Source organism: Cygnus atratus, chromosome 2 (genome assembly GCF_013377495.2).
Source record: "Cygnus atratus isolate AKBS03 ecotype Queensland, Australia chromosome 2, CAtr_DNAZoo_HiC_assembly, whole genome shotgun sequence".
In the NCBI taxonomy this organism is placed as follows: domain Eukaryota; kingdom Metazoa; phylum Chordata; class Aves; order Anseriformes; family Anatidae; genus Cygnus; species Cygnus atratus.
This window is the reverse complement of record NC_066363.1, coordinates 52,440,874-52,460,068: the sequence shown is the minus strand read 5'-3', so window position 1 is coordinate 52,460,068 and position 19,195 is coordinate 52,440,874. Positions and strand designations below refer to the sequence as shown.

At 38.6% G+C, this 19,195-nt stretch overlaps 1 protein-coding gene across 5 annotated transcripts in view; it reads right to left on the bottom strand.

Annotated features, from left to right (window-relative positions):
- The window catches only part of KIF13A (kinesin family member 13A), a 126,741-nt gene that overhangs the window by 51,414 nt on the left and 56,132 nt on the right, over nt 1-19,195 (bottom strand). For all 5 annotated transcript variants that reach the window (XM_035549741.2, XM_035549743.2, XM_035549742.2 and 2 more), the window contains exons 4-9: nt 16,324-16,384; nt 5,234-5,326; nt 4,478-4,658; nt 3,379-3,466; nt 1,973-2,107; nt 987-1,099 (exon numbers count right to left, since the gene is read on the bottom strand). In XM_035549741.2, coding sequence (XP_035405634.1) covers nt 987-1,099; nt 1,973-2,107; nt 3,379-3,466; nt 4,478-4,658; nt 5,234-5,326; nt 16,324-16,384 — 671 coding nt within the window. The remainder of the gene's footprint in view (nt 1-986; nt 1,100-1,972; nt 2,108-3,378; nt 3,467-4,477; nt 4,659-5,233; nt 5,327-16,323; nt 16,385-19,195) is intronic.

The following is a 19,195-nucleotide window of genomic DNA, read 5'->3' as shown; positions in this document are numbered from 1 at the left end:
CCTTTGTTTATGCAAAAGACAAATACAATTTCTAGTAAAATCAATCTGAATTTAACTAGTATCCCACAGGGTAAAGGTTTGATACCTGCCATTAGACCAACAGGACCATATAATTTTGACTTACAAGAACATGGCTACTGATCTGATGCATTAAATACATAATATATTAGAAATTATGCTATAAAGAGCAAGCATGTTCAAACTCTAAAACAAGGTAACTGAAAATCATTTTAAGCATGAATGCAGTTCAAACACACTTTTGCTATCACTGTTAGATTAAAATACCATGAATTTTTCAATTTTAATTTTAACATGTTGCAAAATGTGTAGCTTTTAATGTTACAGTTGAACTGGTTTTTTGTGTTTTTTGTTTGTTTGTTTGTTTTGTTTTTTTGTTTTTTCTCAGGAAAAAAATAGCGTGTTTAAGACAGTAGTGATACTGTGCTATATTCTTGCTTTTGGGTAACAACACAGTAACTACAGTAAAAAAAGTGCCTTGAAACTTGTCATCGCTTGAGTACAAATGCCCAAGGCAATGTTAAACTTAAATAGCTTCATTCTGGTCTGGTTTTCTTAAACTGTGAATTATACTCTTACATATTTTAATACATGTTGGAACAAAGCCATTCAACTCTGCAACTTTGCATTCCTTGAGCATACGATGAGACAAACACATAAGCCTGGGGACAGGGTGTATAAATGAATCACAAAAGGTATATGCCTAATTAAAGAGTGCTGTTGTCACTTTTTCCAGATAATACTCATATACCTCTCATCTGAGTCAAGTATGAATCAGGATCCCTATGCCAATGTAACAAAACACATGGTGTTCAGTACAGAGCAACTGAAAGAGATATATTAACTGCTTCTGGCTAGGCATATCATTTGAACCGACTTGCGACAAGCACACTGAGACAGGAGGCCAAGGAAACAGTGGTTGTTCTTACAAGATTAAGGTTTGCAACCTGTGTACGCCAATGTCTTACTTGTTTATGTTGCTGCCTTCCTTCAGACGTTCTCCTGCAGCTCCTGTTTTGGACACTCTTTCACTACCAGCCAAATCCACCAAGCTGACCTTGCTGACCTTCTCTCCAGAATTCTGCACAAATCAAACGGGGGAGAAAAACAGCTAAGAAACCTGAGCACAAAATGCTAATGTGTCTGATATTAGCATAATTACGCTGCTGTCCATAATAGCATGGGTTAAGCTATCAAATTCAAGATATGACAGAAGTAATTCTCACAGTTCTTAGTCTTTTAAGAGTCACTCATACACTATACTAAAGGGCTGAACCACTAATGAAGGTGAATCAGCCATGTGGTAATGTCAATAACTTCACCAGCACAGTAGGTCATTAAAACATATTAACGTCAGCAATAGTTAACACCAAAGACAGGTTTAACAGCGACAATATAATCTTGAAGTGATCCAACTTTTTGCTTTATCTGGTGTGCTTCCTCCCTCTTCCAGTGTTCTCTCAATCTTACATTCTCACCAATTTTACTTTGATTACCAGACCCCACAACATTAAAGGCAGCTGCAGAGCTAAACAAATCATGTATGCGTACCAAACAAAAAATGGTGAGCCAAGCTAAAGTCTTGACATGAAAGATGAACAAATCAAGAGAGCAAACATGTTTTTCTCTCCACTTCAGGTCAAATGCAGAGATACTATAATATCATATAGCAACTCAACTCTGAGACATGGTGGCACTTAAGCAGGTTAAACAGTCTTGAGAGTTGAGGCACCTTCAGCAGTAAAATGGTAGGCCATGTGTGTCTTTAGAGCTTTAGCCCATATTAAGTGATACTAGTGATATATCTACAAAAGCATGCAGCTGGATAGCAATGGAGAAGCTGCTTCTTTTAATTGATTGCTGCTCAAAACAAACTGAGAACATTCAGTGGCTGAACAGAAGAAAGAAGAAGAATTCACTACAACTTTGTAAATTAACCATCAGAAATACATACACCAGAATGCAGGTCATAAAGTGTCTGAGTCACTATAATGTTGAATACAGCATGAGAGCGGCTGCTTTCTTCATTCATGTTGGTTGCAGCAACTGTTCGTGATTTGTTTCCCTCCGACATCAGTGACTCAATGTCCTAGAGCAAAAAGAGTAAAAAATGATGCCAGGATAAAAGAAAGTTTTGAGCTTGCTGAATAAAATACCCATCTAGATGGAAGGGTGTGTATGTGTGGGAGAGAAGAAGGGAAGGTAGAAGTAATGAGGAAATTCTTTTTATGTTTTGAGATGCGATGGCAGAGAGGGGACGTAATTCCACAGAATGACATTACGTCTCAACTCTATTTTAAGTGCTGCACTTAAAAGCCCAGCAACAATATTCAATGCACATTCTCCTTATCTGCTGCTGAAATACGCTGGCAATATCCACATTGCAAATCATACTGTTTAATGCCAGTAATCAAGCCAACTAGATCTACTTACAGAACTAAACACAAATGCTTTTCTTTACTAAATTGTACTAACACTGTATTCAATGAATTGGGCCAAAGGGTTACCTCACCTGCAGTTTGTACCTTTCTACACATGTAAAAATAAAGACAATTATGTGGAGTCTGATATACATGCAACAAACTAGGTATTAAAATTTCCTAGAATTTGAAAAAATAAGATGTACTTTCAAAGCACACAATTTACGATAAAAACTGCAAAAGCAGTTATATATATATGCACAGATATGCACACATACAATATGCACAGATGCTTCAGAGAAATAAAAATCCCCATAAAAAGCAAACTGCTTTCCACAAAATACTACACAAAGAATGGTTTAAAAACAAAACAACCACAAAAAAACATTTCCTAAAGCAGCTTCCTCACAAAAAGGGCTATGCAATTTATACAACTGCACTGCTTTAATTAATTCCATTGTAGAAGTCCATTGGATTCTACAATACTGATTTATTTGAATGCATTCTGGTAACTCAACTGGGCTCAGATGCTGTCGTGATTTAAATGATTAATTATATTAGCCATGCTGTACATTCTCATCCAATACACTTGTATAAAGTAAGAGGCTGTATTCAACAACATCAAAGGAATTCATGCTGGAAGAATTAGTATTCTTATTTTGGAAGCCTCTCATTTCCTTTGTCAAGAAAACATGATGTATTATATAAATTGGCAACTGCAAAATATAGAGATACCACTTTTCTTATTTTTAACCTACATAACAGTGAACCCAATGCTTTATTAAATAAATACTTGTGGAAGCATTACAGGAGATCTTTGTGATTGTCAGAGACTGTAATAACTCAAGAAATGAAACCTCTGGATACTAGTTTATCTCTGGTAAGATTCCTACTGCTTAGGTGTATATAATTTAGACACCTTTCATGGGTTTAGATTTACCTCAAAGTTTGTAACAGCCAGCTGAGACAAGCCATCTACATATGGTCCCAACACTTTGTGCTCTCGAACCTTAAGGGACTGCCGACTCCTGTGGAATAAAATAGAACTTATACACAATCCACTACTGTGAATTTTATTGCAGCTAAAAGACATAAATTCATTTGTACTATGTAGAAGACTTTTGTAATTTCATATGATATTTTCTTTTGTTTCTCAATTAATCATGAGAAGAAAAATGTCTTCCAGAAAGATTTGACTTAATGAATAATAAAGACTCAAATTAATCTAACTGGTTTCAATAAGTATACATGAATTATTTTCAGAGCATCCGCCCACCCCAGTATTTGTGGCTGGATCAAAATCTGAAATGCCTTATTTGGCAGAAAGAATACTGACAAAAAGGGAAACAAAAAATCCCCCCCAACAATTTGCTAAAGATTCAGTTCTTTATTACATTTTCCATGCTTTATTGAAATATGCCAATTACATCTAAAATCTATCTTTTAACTAACTTGTGCTCTTCTTTACCCAATGCAATTATGCTAAAGAATAAAAAAAGATACATATCAATGCTCAGACTGAAAAAATACTATCAAGATATCTCTTATCTAGAAATCAGAGAGCCTAGCCAGTATTTCTGAGCAAACAAAACAGGAATAAAGAGTGCCATGAGTATATTCTGAGGTGTTGCACCTTCCCATTCCAGAAGTCCAACTTCTAAACCAGGAAAACCAAGTTGTTAACAAGTTTTGCACTCTTTGTGAAAATTAATGAAGTTTTTTACTTGAACAAGGCCTGGATATCATTGCAAAAATACCTCAGCATTTGCTTTCTGGTGTTAAGTTACTTCACATAGTATTTGTTTGCATATATTTTGCTGTTATATTTAAATCAATCCACACTGGATACTACTTCATATACAAGCTTTATATGGATATTCTCTTCTTGCTGATGTTTGGTATCTGCTCCTTTCTAAAGGAGCTGTTTAAACATACATTCTGAAAAACCTTCTCAAGGACTTCCAGAACTGATTTTCACTTTTCAGTTTCAAACAAAAAAAAAAAAAAGGAAGGTGGTGAGTGAGGGTGAAGCTACTAACCCTTTTGGGTCAAGTAAATCTCTGACTTTCTCATTGTAGATTTCCATATAGGACACTTCAACTTTAAAAGTATGAGATTCATTTTCTTCCACAGAGATTCTCTGAAATAAAGCACAACAGAGCCGTGGGATCAGACCCAGCTGCTCTGCATTGCCCATCATTGAAAAGGATTTTCCTGAACCTAAAGGAAGAAAGGAAAAGAAAATGTTTTAGAATGAAGTTTCTGAGCTACTCAGTTGCTCATAAAGAATGTTTTAATTCTCTTTTTATTTCTCCAGAAGTACATATCAGAACAACACGACGTTATTCCAGACAGAATGCTTGCTCTTTGCACTACAAGATACATGTAAACAAAAAGAGAAATTATCTTAACAGTCTCTTATAACACACACACACGCACAACTGAACTGAACTTGGGTATGAACTACTCCTTTCAGGCTTCCAAAACAGTCCCAAGAGGTAGCAGCGAGGAGCATATTTACAGGGCTGCATTTATACTGTCACTGGTTAGTTGTTGTGACACTGGTTAAAGTTGCTGTGCATTTAAATGGGACATTAATCTCCAAAGAAGTGAAGCAAATACAAATCACTAAAATTAAACAGAAAACAGCATCCTGATAAAAATGTTTGACATTAAACATTATATTTCTACATATAATCTTAAATACTATCTAGTTTAATATTTATGTTGTGCTCTTCCTACTTCACACATGTGCACAAGAAGTATTCCCTTTCTTCTGCACAAGTGACTCTTACCTGTCTGTCCATAGGCAAAAATACAAGCATTATATCCCTGAAAGGCCTTTTCAAGAATTCCTTCTCCAAGGCACTTGAACACCACTTCCTGACCTAAAAAATAATTATTTTGTAAGTTTATTTTACACAAAATGACAGATTAAACTTTATGGAAAGCAAGGGTTTTGAGATTATTTTTTACTATCGTGTGGATTAAGGAACAAATGATTTCATATATAACTGAGTGAATAAAGTTCAAAACTGTTGTCTGAAACTAGTGCAACAGCTACCTCTGTGTTTAAATATACTGCTTATTTTCATGTGAAGGGAACACTTTTTCAAAGGAGTCATATACTTTGAATGCTTAGAAAATAACTTAGATAACAAAACTTTGTATTATTTAAGTGTAAACTTTGCAACCAGCATGCATTCTTTAATCACAAACTATATCAAAGAGCTCTGTAACAGAATTGCAGCAAATACATCAGTGAACTAGAATATTAGGCACATAACAAATGCAATTCTAGAAATAGTACTGATTGTTCTCTCAGGAACTGGCCTCAAGTTTCACTATAAATCATTGTTATCCACCCCGCATCTAGGGGATGCTGGAATCCAGACAGAAGCATTCTGAAGACATCGAGGCAGGAAAGACACATTATGAGTTTGAGAGACTTAAGCAGATCTATCTGAGGACGTATACCGGCAAGTCCATAGTTTGAAACATCAGCTGCAGAATTCATAGTCTGAAAATCATCTCTCAATGCCAGGCAGATCATAGATGTGCTTCTATCTTTTAGATGTGGGAGATAGAAGAGGAGTAGCGTTTTTTGTTGTTGTTGTTGTTTTGGGTTCGTTTGTTGTTGTTGTTTTTCCTTTTTAATAAGAAAGCTCAGAATTTGTACATCACAAACAGGATCAATGGGTTGTTTGGTTTGAGTTCCGATATGAGAATTGCACCATCTGTACATACATCCAAAGGAAGAAGAACTGAAGTAAGGACAGCATTTATATATATGTTCTGGTGTTTGGTTTTAAACTTACATACACTGCCTGGTGACTTTCTGAACAGTGGTGAACAGCCACACTTCTCCGTTAATTTAGTTTTAGCAGTTGTCTGTTTATCAGTTACAAGAAATTGTACATTGGATGCAATAGTGACTTCTATAGCTCTCAAAACAGAACATTGTTGCATCAAAAAAATAATCTAGCTGCACATTTACATGTTGCTTGAGAATATTTATTCTCTATGATCCTTGAGTAACTGGTAGGCCACAGAAGGCCTGCAGAACAACCTGTGGAATGACTGTTTGTAGAATGGTTTACACTAATGTAAATAAGATTAAGAAGTCTCTATTAATTCTAACCTAATTTCTCTTTTGCTGTAAAGGAAAAATTAGGACAACAATGCCATATAAAATGGCCCATGTGTACCTTTCCAATTGGATTTCTAAAATTCCAAAGGGTTACTACTGCTCCTTGGATTAACACTGCCCAGAGTAACTTCAGAAACACTGAATAGAGGAATTCAAAATAGAGGAGAACCTGCTGTACTCTGGAATAATTGCATCTCTTTCCCTGCACATTCATCCACTTCTCATTCAACTTATGACCGTTCAGTCATTTTATAATATATATACTTTGACAGAGGACTGTTCAACAACAATGTAGAGAACATTAACAAACTACTGAAGAATGAATGAAGAAAACCTATCAGTGGAAGTGTATAATAAGAGGGTAAAATACATAAAAATATGCCTTCCAACCAACTCCTGAGGGTATGTTTTGAAGTTAGGAAATCAAAGAGGTAAGGAGCCACTTACTGTCTTGCCAAGCAAGAATGCAAAATCAAGTAAAGATGGATATTGAGTAAAATTATTAAGAGAATGAAAGCATATAGCATAGAACCATAGAATCACTAAGGTTGGAAAAGACCTCCAAGATCATCTGGTCCAGCCACCACCCTACTACCAATGTCACTCACTAAACCATGTCCCTAAGCACCAGTCCTGTCAAGCGGTGGCACCAGTTTACTTTGAAAACACCTTGTTTGGTATTTCATGGTTCCAGTCAAATCTTTTTTCCTAATTGTGTGTGGGGGTTTTTTTGATTTTTTTTTTTTTTTTTTTTACATTTTCCCCTTCTGCCTAGCAGTGTGATGGCCAACATCCATTTTCTAGCTCACCACATCTCTAATGTCTAACTTAAACTCACAACAATTTTGGTGACATGATCCAACAAAAAAGGACTGGAGTTTTAAAACAAAGCTTGTTTTTCTTTCTTAACAATTACTTAGAGGAAGAAGTTTTTCAATTGTATAGATGAATGCGTAAAAGAGATGAGGACACTTCAGTACATTGAAAAGATGGGGACACTGATCCTTTTATGAGTGTTTCCTATTCAAACACTATTCTACAAAAGAAAAAAATCATGTATTCTGCAATGTTTGTGAGTGTAGAATAAAACCACTTGTCAGAAGAGGATAAAAAACATATTGCCCACTGTTGACCAGCAATAAAACACGACCTCCTCCATGTTTCCCAAGAAAAAAATAGATAACGAAATGTTACAAAACTGTGCATGGTCATCATTAACCATGAGATGACCTACAGAATCTTCTACTGCTAAATACCACAAGAGGAAGGCAGTTTAAATAACACAGATAACGCTGGATATTTTTTTGCAAAAAAGATTTTTATGAGCTCAGCAACACAAACATAGACAAATAGGCCGTTCAAGAGTGATGTTTAGAGTAACCTGTAAAACTACCATGGGATAAAATAAAATTTGGTTCTAAATGAACTCACAGACAAGAAGAATTTAAACTTCAATTACAGGTATTACAGGTATTTTATTCTTCTGCTAATGCAGTGCACTGTTGAGGGCAAGAGCATATCATCCACGAGATGTGGAGATATTTTCATCATGAAACATCACCTTTTGATTGATTACAAAATTTTTATTATACAGAATTATGTCTATATGCACTTAAGGTTAAAAGAAATAATGCAGTTCTGTTGTCTACACTACTGATTGTGGTTTTCCTAAATAATCTTACACTACAGCAATTAATATTTCTGCTAATTTACAAAATTTTTCTTCCACAGATACCTAGTGCTTAAAAAATAGAGCAGGGGTTTTAACTCAATCCTAATTTAATTTTGTCAATACAGAAAAATATCCTTTTGTTCACCCCTGCTATTTAGTTACCAGATTTCCCTTACACCGACTTCTATTGTCTTTTAGACAGGGCTGCCCAAACTTCCAGCCGTGTAAGATCACATAGACTCTTATGGAGGCAACTGAGACCAGATGTCGAAATTCATCTCCTCTCCCATCTTCCATCCAAAACACGGGCAAGTCGTAGGTGTCTGACACACATGCCACTAGGCTGGGGAAAGCACAGCCAAAACTCACTGGAAGCCTGGGGCGGGTATATGAGCTGCCAGTTCTCACAGGGCAGGATCTCCCGTTTGCCCTTTCCTTAGAGGACAGGGAAGCACAGTCTGGTGAGCTCTGCTTACAGACCACAGCCTAAATAATCTTGCTTCAAGAGCAAATGCTTCTTTTAATTTAAAGAGCAAGACTGTTGGACTGAAATCACGCAGTAAGAAAATGTTCAGACCACGTCGCCGTATGCTCTGTAACTCCAGTTACAGCACATTTGGCAGTGCTGCCAACACTGCAAGGTGGGAAATGCTATCAACACCCTTGTAGGTATGCCTCATTAATCAAAACCTGAAAAACACTGGTGGATGTACTGGAAAGCAATGTCAAGACAATGTGGAAGCCTTCTTCCTTTTCACCAGACAGCTATAACTGTCTTCATAGCTTCAAGACTTTATCTGTGCATTTCAGCAAGTGCAACTACAAGCCTGGTGCCAACAGTAAAACAAAATCTAAGAAAGATCAAAGAAGTAACTCTCAGTCTCTTAAAAGGCCCCTTCCAGCAGGAGACTCACTCAAGAACCTTTTCATTAGCTCTCAGGACTGAGCCTTTTCATACGCTCAGTACTCTGTCACACACTGCCATTGTCCTACAGACCCAAAAACCGAGACAACCAACATTCCTTTCTTAGCACTGACCATACTAAAGCTTTGGAAGATTTCAACAGCCTAGATGGTATCTCCGACCTACCTGAAGGCTAAAGGAAACTCATCTTCTGAGAACTACATTTTAACATACTCAGTTCTTGGAACTTTCCAGTGCCATGTGCATGCTATTACTATGCACCATGGCCATTCAGGATACCACACTGAAGCTACAAAACTTTTTCACATCTTCTTTACCTATTGAAATGGATGGGTATTTCAATGGTAAAATTATAAAACAAAGTGAAAACAGCAAAATATGGCGTGTCCATGCTAATAGTAGCTATTAAATCACTAATAATTCTAAACTAAAACCCTGACACTATCTAATTGCAAAGCTGTGTGAAAATCTCTTAGCTGGGATCTCTGAATGAGAATGAACTATTTGAAAAATTACATTAGGAAAATATGTAAGATATAAAGTCCCTGAAAACAGAAAGACAAATCAACATCCTGACGTGCAAGAATACTACAACAGTACATCATTTTCAGAATGAGATATTTAAGTATTTTCTCTCTTGTATCTCTATGCTCTTCCCCCTTTTCTTCCTCCAAATAAATCTACTCATCCAGTTTCCTGAAGCCCTGATGGGGAGATCCAATTTGACAACTTTCCTAAGGAGGCCTACACATTGCAGAAGAACCCTAGAACACGCTCTCACGATCTGCAAAATGAAGACAATCACTTTTACAAATTAAATGCACACATTCTCATATATGCATGAAATGGAAATGGCCTCAAGTTGTGCCAGGGGAGGCTTAGGTTGGATATTAGGAGAAAACTCTTTCCTGAAAGGGTTCTGTGGCATTGGAATAGACTGCCTGGGGAGTGGCTGAGTCAGCATCCTTGGAGGTCTTCAAGAAACGTGTAGATGTAGAACTTGGTAGCATGGTTTAGCAGTGGACTTGTCATTACTAGGTTAAAGGTTGGGCTAGATGATCTGGGAGGTCTTTTCCAACCTGAATGATTCTATGGTTCTGTGATTTTCAGATCACCAGACTGGTGACTGATAACCAGACAGAGGAGAGGAAAGAGAAGAAGACAACAAAGTCTCCTTTAAAAAAAGGCCATTAATATTTATAGCCTTTGCTAAGAGCCACTGTTATTACTGACTAACTTACAATCAAAATGTACTGAAATAAAACTTAGTTTCAGTGTCTGGTTTTTAGATGTCCAGTATTTCCTGTTCTCAGCAGCTTGCCAATCTGAACTCGAGATCTGTCTCGGGCCGCTCCTCAAGTTAGCATAGATTCATTCAGCCAGGTTCTGACTGCAATGTTAGGACACCTCACTGCTGTTCCTGAATCCCTCGACTCACGCATACAGGGAAAATAACTGGAACCAAATAACAACTTCTTATGTACAACACTGAATATTCAAGCTGGTCCATGTCTCTCTATGGTTTAATCTCTAACTTGGAACATTTTAATACACAATTGCAATTAGTTCCTTGATATAGTAGTTAAAATAAAACTTTATTTGCAGAGACTAGAATAATTAAAAGCTCTGCTAGGTAATAGTTTTTTAAAAACTCTAATATTGGAAGAAAGATGACTATGGTTGATCTTAACAAGAACATAAAAGCACAACAGTCGGTATAGTCTAACTCCTGCAGCCTAACTGTAATATTGACAAAGCACTGCAGTCTTTAGTCTTCAAAGCCCTGGATTCAGAAAAGGGTCTCAAGTGCTTCCAATTACGTGCCACAATGTCTACATTTTTTTAATTGCCTGACCTAACATGCTAAACCCATACCATGCAACCAGGTTTGCCCAAAAATGTACTAGTGAGATGTCAGCTGCGTGACCCAAAATCAAGGCCTACATGCTATGTAGCACCCTCCTCCAAAAAAAAGTCAAGGGAATGGTAAGAAAGGGGTAGATTTCAAATATATTCTCCTACTTAACAGCTTAAATGGGTAAGCCAGAAGCGCAGACAGACAGACATTCCTGTCTGCTCAAAATCCACAACTAACAATCACTCATGAAAGTAGGAGACTACAATTCTTTAAGCCAATTGTGTGGTTTGTCTCCTTTTAAAACAGCTGCTGGAAGAGCAGTAATCAGCATATGTATTTCAAATAAAATTAAAGCTTAGCCTGAAGTCAGGTGTTTAGCCTCTCAGGACAATGCAGCCTGCAGAAACACGGATCTGAGATTTCAGGCCAAATGTGATGCAGATTAGGAAGTTTAAGAAAAGTTTATGGACAAGTTGATGCAGAGTGGGGTCCTTGTAATGGACCTGTCTAAGCGCTACTGTAGTTATTTACACCATCTTTTGAATCTTTCCCAAGCTGAAGGGTTTTTTTCCTTCTTTTCAAAAATCCACTTCATTACAGACTTCAATAGGCTCTCACTGTTGTCTAGGCTTGTAAAAAGAATTCTTTGTTCCCATCTCTGAGATTTTCTCAATGTGCTTCCCTTCACCAAAATGTCTTGCTGTTATTTGTTTCTACGAGCTTTTCAAGGCAAGCAGGTGTGTTCTTATCCAGGAACTGACTCTTGGCCCATTCAAGTCAAGAAACAAATGGCATTAAGAAGCTATTTTCCTTACTCTCAAAACACCTTTCATACAGCCTGGAAGGCAAAGGTCATCTCTCTTCCAGATCAAGTAAAAATCATTCTATACTAAAACCAAATTCCCCTTCCTCCTTATAATCTATTTCATTGACTCATTTTTGTTTTTTAACTTTCAGGTAAGAGGTTCACACACTCACCAAACTCCCAACTACTCCCTTCAGAATTAAATTGTCCAAAAAAAAAAAAAAGGCCCAGTAAGTAGCATATAGTGATCGGCATAAACTCAGTTTTGTAACTGTTCCTTACTTGGAACCACGCAGCCACAAATTGCTCAGAAACACACATTATCAGTATCGACAGTAATCATCCCACTGCCCGCTATTTGGTTAGGTTAAAAAAAAAAACGAACAACCATACTTCAATGTAGATTACAAACGCTTCATTTTCAATATTAAAAGTCAGAAGAGAATGTCACTGAGAGGAGAAAGATCCAGACAAAAGCTGAAGCCAAAAAAAAAGAAGACACCAAAAAAAAATATTAACCAACCCTTAATGAAAGGTGAATGGGGTTCTACATCGAACAACATCCAAGCTGGGATATCAAGCTGTTACAGAACCTCTATCTCTTGCACTACCTGAAACCTTGCAGCAGGAGGGCAGGAGGTGCTCCAGGCAGGCAGCAGCAGTTCCCCTGTGGCCTGTGCAGGGAGAGGCCCCTGGTGGAGCCGGCTGTCCCCCTGCAGCCCATGGGTCCCACATGGAGCAGATCTCCACGCTGCAGCCCGTGGAGCAGCCCCCGGTGGAGCAGGTGGATGTGGCCTGGAGGAGGCTGTGGCCCATGGAGAGCCCCCGCAGGAGCAGGCCCCGGGCCAGAGCTGCAGCCCATGGAGAGGAGCCCACGCAGGAGCAGGGGGTCTGGGGGGAGCTGCCGCCCACCTGTGGGGGACCCATGCTGGAGCAGTTTGCTTCTGGGGGATGGACCCCGTGGTACGGAGCCACGTGGGAGCAATTCTTGAAGAGCTGCTGCCTGTGGGCAGCCCCTGCAGACTCAGTTTGGGAAGGATGGCATCCCGTGGGAGGGACCCCACGGAAGAGGGTGGATGAGGGGAAGGTGTTCTTAGTTTGCTTTCTTTGTTTCTCACTTCTCCAGTTTGTTAGTAATAGGCAATAAATTTCTTTAATCTCCCTAGACTGAGTCTGTTTTGCCCATGATGACAATTATTGAGTGATTTCCCTGTCCTTATCTCAACCCTTGAGCTCTTTCCATCGCATTTTCTTTCCCTTTTCCTTTGAGGAGGGGAACTGAGAGTGGTTGTGGTGGAGTTCAGCTGCCCATCAGGATAAAACCACCACAGCTGCTAACAACCACAACTGTGACCATTAAAAAGAAGGAAAAAAAAAGACAGTTTAATCTTTGTCCATATAGAATTATTGGAATACAAGGTAGGTCCTAAATACATGACATTAGGTCTTCACAGCAACAACCCCCATATCTTTAAATGCTGGAAATAGAAGTTTCAAACTTGAATAAGATCCCTCATACCTTCCTGAAGATGAGTTCCCGAAGAAAGTTAATACAACAAAATAAGCCTGAGCTCCAGACAAAAAGATGCACATATCTCAGAAGGAATTTAGGGTAAGAGAAAAAGATGACTGATCCCATCTCAGGGTCAGTCCTGTTCTCCCAGAGCCTGAGAAATATTACCAATTGCCCACAGTATTAAGTTTACCCAAATAAGAATCTTTCTCATGTGCAAACAATAATAGTAAGTGCTGTTAATACTGTAGATCAATAAGCAATGTGAAAAACAAAAACAGCCCATACTTATGTGTGATAGCTTTAAGGATCCTGTAAGAAACGTGCATTTTCAGGAAAGTACAAGTTTTGTTGTTGTTGACAGGAAAAAAAAAATAAAAAAAAAAAAGAAAAGAGGTATCTACACGCCAACACAGAATTCAGACATACGTTGTCTGTGGTGCACACCACTCTGGGTGGGGGCTTTGGTATCTCACGTGTCAATCAACCAAATCTTTCATGTAGAATAATATACATAACAATATCTGTTCAACATAATGCAAAACAAATATGCCTTGGTTTTGCACATGAAGTGATGATTCGTACTTGAGAATTTCTTGTTAAACCTTTCACTGTCACATCTTCCACTGTATTTGTGTGGTGCAGATTAAAGGTGTTTTCAAGCCATTAAATTTGACTCACATACCTTTTTATCTCAAGAATTTCACTTAAGCTTGAAGCTCATATACTATGCACATTTACAAGCACTCCAGACTTAGCTATTTCAAGCTTTGGACATGTCTCTTGTTAATTGTGCAACTAATCACTGCTCTTGCCAATGACAGTAAACTCACTCATCCAGATAGAACTAAGCCAGGCAGGAAGTATCCCATGCATCTGCTCAGCTTCCGGATCATCACCCCTTCTGTAGTCCAGTGCCAAACCAAGAAATTAGAGTTTGTCTGAAAAATCTGGGTTGCCAACTGTCTGGCAGTCCTGAACTTGTTAGCTCTGTAGCAGTCTCTGGTACAGTACCTGGACCTAGCATGTATATTTGAGGTGCCTAGAACAATGAGGCTTTATTCCATGAGCACAGCCAGAGGAATTATTAAAAACCCTGACCAAAATCAATTGTATTTCTTCAATACAGTAATTTAGACCAAAGTGTAAAAGAGACTTAAGAGACTTAAATACTACAGACATATAAAAGCTAAAATCCTACCACTTTGGCACTTGGTTTGTTGGCTCTAGAACAAGAAGCACTACTGTAGTACTGGATAGTATCCATTCATGTAAGAACAAGTGAACAAGCCAACAACCCAGTAACAGGGCTGAAACAGATTTTTTTGCTTTTATTTTTGATATTCTGCCAAATTCATTATGTTCTAGAACGTGAGGGCTGGAAGTCACGAGATAGCTTCAAGACCATACAAAAATACAGCGAAAGCATTGTTTTTTGTATGCAAGTCTCAAAGCTCACATTCTTATCATATTTCTGAAATAAACAAGGAGAATTGTTTTCTTTTTTGGACAGGAACATTATCTGAATGGCTGAAACCACCTAACTTTGTGGACAGTGAGAAAATACAAGAGAAGTAGCAGCATTCTAGGTTCCTGTCCAACAAGGAGTTCATGTGCATATACACAATAAAGCTTCAGTTCTCAGTCAAGACGAATTCAATGACAACTTCTGAAAGAGGTTAGAGAAATCCAGTTTTGATTCAAATTAAAAATAGGTTCACCTGGAATCCCATTGAATTCACCTGGAGATGGCTTAAACCATGACAGAAACAAGTTTAACTGGTTAGAGGTGTTCCTCTGGTCTCACTTCTCTAGGAGCGGGTTAGCACTGCAATGCACCCAAGAGGTGCAGCTCCCACCTGCACATTTGAGGCACATCAAGCCAAGATCTGGGTGTGTATCATTACCTCCTTCCTTTAAAAGGAAATCTAGGCATGCAGACACAAAAAGAGCTGTTGCATGCTCCAAGAATCTTCCAGTCTGAACTATGAGCACTGCACAGTGCAAACACAGGCACTGAGACAAACCAAAACAGAACTGTTTTCTTCAGGAAACCTGTGTTGCTCAGGCAAGCAAGAAATACAACATAATCTGTGCTCAAGTGCATCTCCTGAGGTTCAGGATTTGACACCAAGGGCTACAGCAGTCAGAGATTTATTCTAAAACACAGGTATATGACAATTAATTTATTAGACCACTGATCTCAACCTTTGAGCTAATTAACCCTATCAACCTTCAAAACTTCTTTCAGATCACAAAATTTCACAGTGAGTATCTTAACCAAGTACTATTTTTTTCTTCTTTCTTTGAACCACAACCGTGAAATCCTAGTGTTCAAGACTGTGACTGTGAAAATAAATTATATTACAAAATATTAATGTTAATACACTAATCCGGCTATGAGAAAATTAACCACTGGGATGATAATCTGGTCTGGAATATCCAGCTTTTGGGAGGAAGGTATCACAAAGGTGATCACTCAAAAACAGCAGGGATCTGAACAATCAGAATATGAATGTCTGGAAAGGCCTGAAATAATCGCACCGTCTGAGGAGAGCATACATGCACAGGAATGGAGAGCACGGAAAACACATACTTTCATCACTAGCTTTAGCCAGAATTAATTTCTGATACAGAGCTGCAATTTCTTGAGTGACAGAATGAATTCTCACAAGAGGCTCTTGCAGGGGATGAAAAAAAGAACACTAGAGCTTATGTGTAAAGAAAGGCACCCCTCCCAGGCAGTGTACTGGGCACCTTAAAGCTTGCATTCTTTATTAACCAGCGAGCTTGCATGCACATGACTAAACCCCTGTAAAAATGGAAGGTGTGTTTTTGCAAAGAAGTCACTCGAGCATCGCAGCACATAACATTAAAAAAAAAAAAAGCCAGAGGACAAAAGATCAAGCTCTCATATGTTCTCAAATTATTTACACTGTTGAACGTACAGAGAATAGCTTACCTGCATATTTTGTGGTGTTTGATTCATCCATGGACCAGAAGCAGTGATCAAAGGCAAACACCTGTAGAAGCACATAAAAAGACAAATGAAAAATTCAGGCTACAAGACATCTCTCAAAGCAGTATAAATCCACAACTGCTTAATTGCAGACAGGCTTTATTGTTTCTGTAGATCCTGAATCAGAATTGTAGAAGACTTCACCAGCAGGAATACTTTTTGGAAATTTTAAGAGTTGCAGTTGTACTTTTTCTACCTGTATTATCCACGCTGCTTAAAAAAAAGTGTGCGTTATAACAGCATGAAATAGTTTTAAAAAGTATATGTGAGTCAGTTTTAAAAGTTTTCCTACTGTTCATGAATCCAACCTACTACATGGAAAAGAAGGAAGAGAGACAGGTTTACTAGAGTCCCTATGTGAAAGTACGTAACAATTATCCCCACTTAAATTTTCATTACTAAAATCCTGTTCAGACTCTACAACACATACTGAGTAAATGCCAGCCCTGTGTGAGGCTATTACACATGGCCAGGCTATTATTTCTCTACTACTACTACTAATAATAATAATTTAATTCCAGCACTGAGCTCCAGAGTAAAGTCAAACTCTATAACTGCTGCTCCCAGTTGTTGTGCACTAAGATGGGGACAAGAAGACAGAAAGACAAGGCTGTTGCCACATGCTTTCAACAACTAATTGTTCACATTCAGGCTGTGTACAAAAGATAGCACCACCTGATCTGAATGCAGAGGACACCAAGTGGGGAGATAACGAACAAAATATAATGCAAACCTGAGGTATTAGGCTCAAGGACAGCTGTTGGTTTCAGCTGGGAAAAACACAGCATTTGAAGAACCAGATATGAAGGGAAAGAAAAAGAATCTTACTTGAGAAAACTGGTAGCAGCACAGCAGCAAGCCTGTGGACCTGTAAACAGCATGCTGATTCTACGAGCCTGTAGTAAAGAACTCCACAATTGTAACAGCATGTGAGGAAAGCATGCCTACAGCAGAAAGGTAAAACGTGTTCTGCTCCTGTGCTTGTCGACACAGAATAGCTGTTACTCCGTTATGTCACTAGCTGTAGCAGCTGAACAGCCTGAAAGCTAACTATGAAACGTGGTGGTGGGTTGATGCCAGCCAGCAGCTGAGCCCCACACAGCCACTTGCTCACTCCCCTCCCTTCTGCAGGACAGAAGAGAAAATGGGAAGTGAACATGTGTGAAAACTCATGTGTCGAGGTAGCCTGTTGAATAAGTGAAGGAAAGAAAAAACACAGCAAGCAATGCAAAGGCAATCTCTCACCACCTCCCACAAGTGGATTGATGCCCAGGCGGTCTTCCAGCAACAGCTACTCTGGCAGACCATTCCCTGCTCCATTTTTATTGCTGAGCATGAATGCCATACAGTATGGGATATCCCTTTGGTCACCCAGGATCAGCTGTCCTGGCTGTGTCCCCTCCCAGCTTCTTGTCCACCCCAGCATCCTTGCTGTGGGCAGAGGAAGAAATGGGGAAAGCCTGGGAGCTGTGCAAGCACCGCTTGGCAATAGCCAAAACACTGGTGTGCTATCAACACTGAGTCACCCATCTAAACCACAGCACCATATGGGCTGCTGTGAAGACAGTTAACTCCATCCCAGCCAGACCCAGAACACACATGTTCTCCCATTTGCTGTTTTAAAAGCAAGGGAAGTATGGAAGTATCCAGCTTATCCTCGTCTAGAAATTAACTCCCTCTTCCAGGAACTTCAGGAGACAAGGCGATCTTTGTCGCCAGCAGACTGACATATTAAGCTCTGTTGTCACAGCAACAACAAGCACAAGGAAAGCAGTGCACTCAGTCTGTGCACTCCATCTCTTAAAATAGGTAAGTTTGTATGAACAAATCATGACAATTTGGTCCATCTTTTGGATGCTTAGTTGGGTACCATAAAAAGAAAGAAAAAAAGAGCAGTAACATTATTTAGAAATAGAGGATGTGCTTCCTCTCCAGGACTGTACCACTAACTTTAGCTCTAGCCTACATCAAAGAGCAAGACTGCAAAAAAATATGTTAAAAGTTGCTGTCCTGGTGTTTAAAAACAAACAAAATACTTCACATTTCTTCAAGTACAACTTTTGTAATTAACATTATGAGAAGTAAGTCTAAATACAGAAGGAGTTAAAATTGAACTGAACATGCTCAAATCACCGAATGTGAAGTTTTATTCTGGATAAACCTGTCAAACGTCTAGAGAATCTTACTGAGGAAAAAGATATTTTCTGGTAAACAAATCTTTATGCAGAGAGAAGAAAAAATCAAGAAAATTCCCCCAATTTGTGACAAAGAGCTTTTCATAACAGTAGGTCTTCATGGCTGGAAGATGTCTCCTTTCCTCTAGGCTTGAAGACACAGCCAGCGACCACTAAGCTAAGGCTGACCGAAGCTTCTGCCAACCATAACAAAACAGCACCAAAAGGAACTCAACATGCAGAACTCGGTGAGATGACTATTTAGCAGACATCAACACAAGATGCACAAAAGTTTTATCATGACTTGGACTTCTAATGCTCAAAGAAGGACAATGTCAGAGCCTTAAGGACTAAATAAATAGTATCAGGTGACCTGCCCAATCTACAAGAACAGTATTGCAGCTCAGCAGAGAAAGCTACAAAACTACAAACAGAAAATCTAATTCTGTTAGACAAGCTATCGGTATGCCTGCTTTAATAAAAAGACTTGCTAGCATGTCAGTCAAAGGTTACAGCTAGGTAGAAACAGAATGAGATTCAATATTGTGTTCAGTGCGCTTGTGGACCTGGACCAATGTCCTGTAAAAACACTTACACGCTGTAATTTTATCCAAGTTGCTTTTCCTGCACATCTGAGAAAA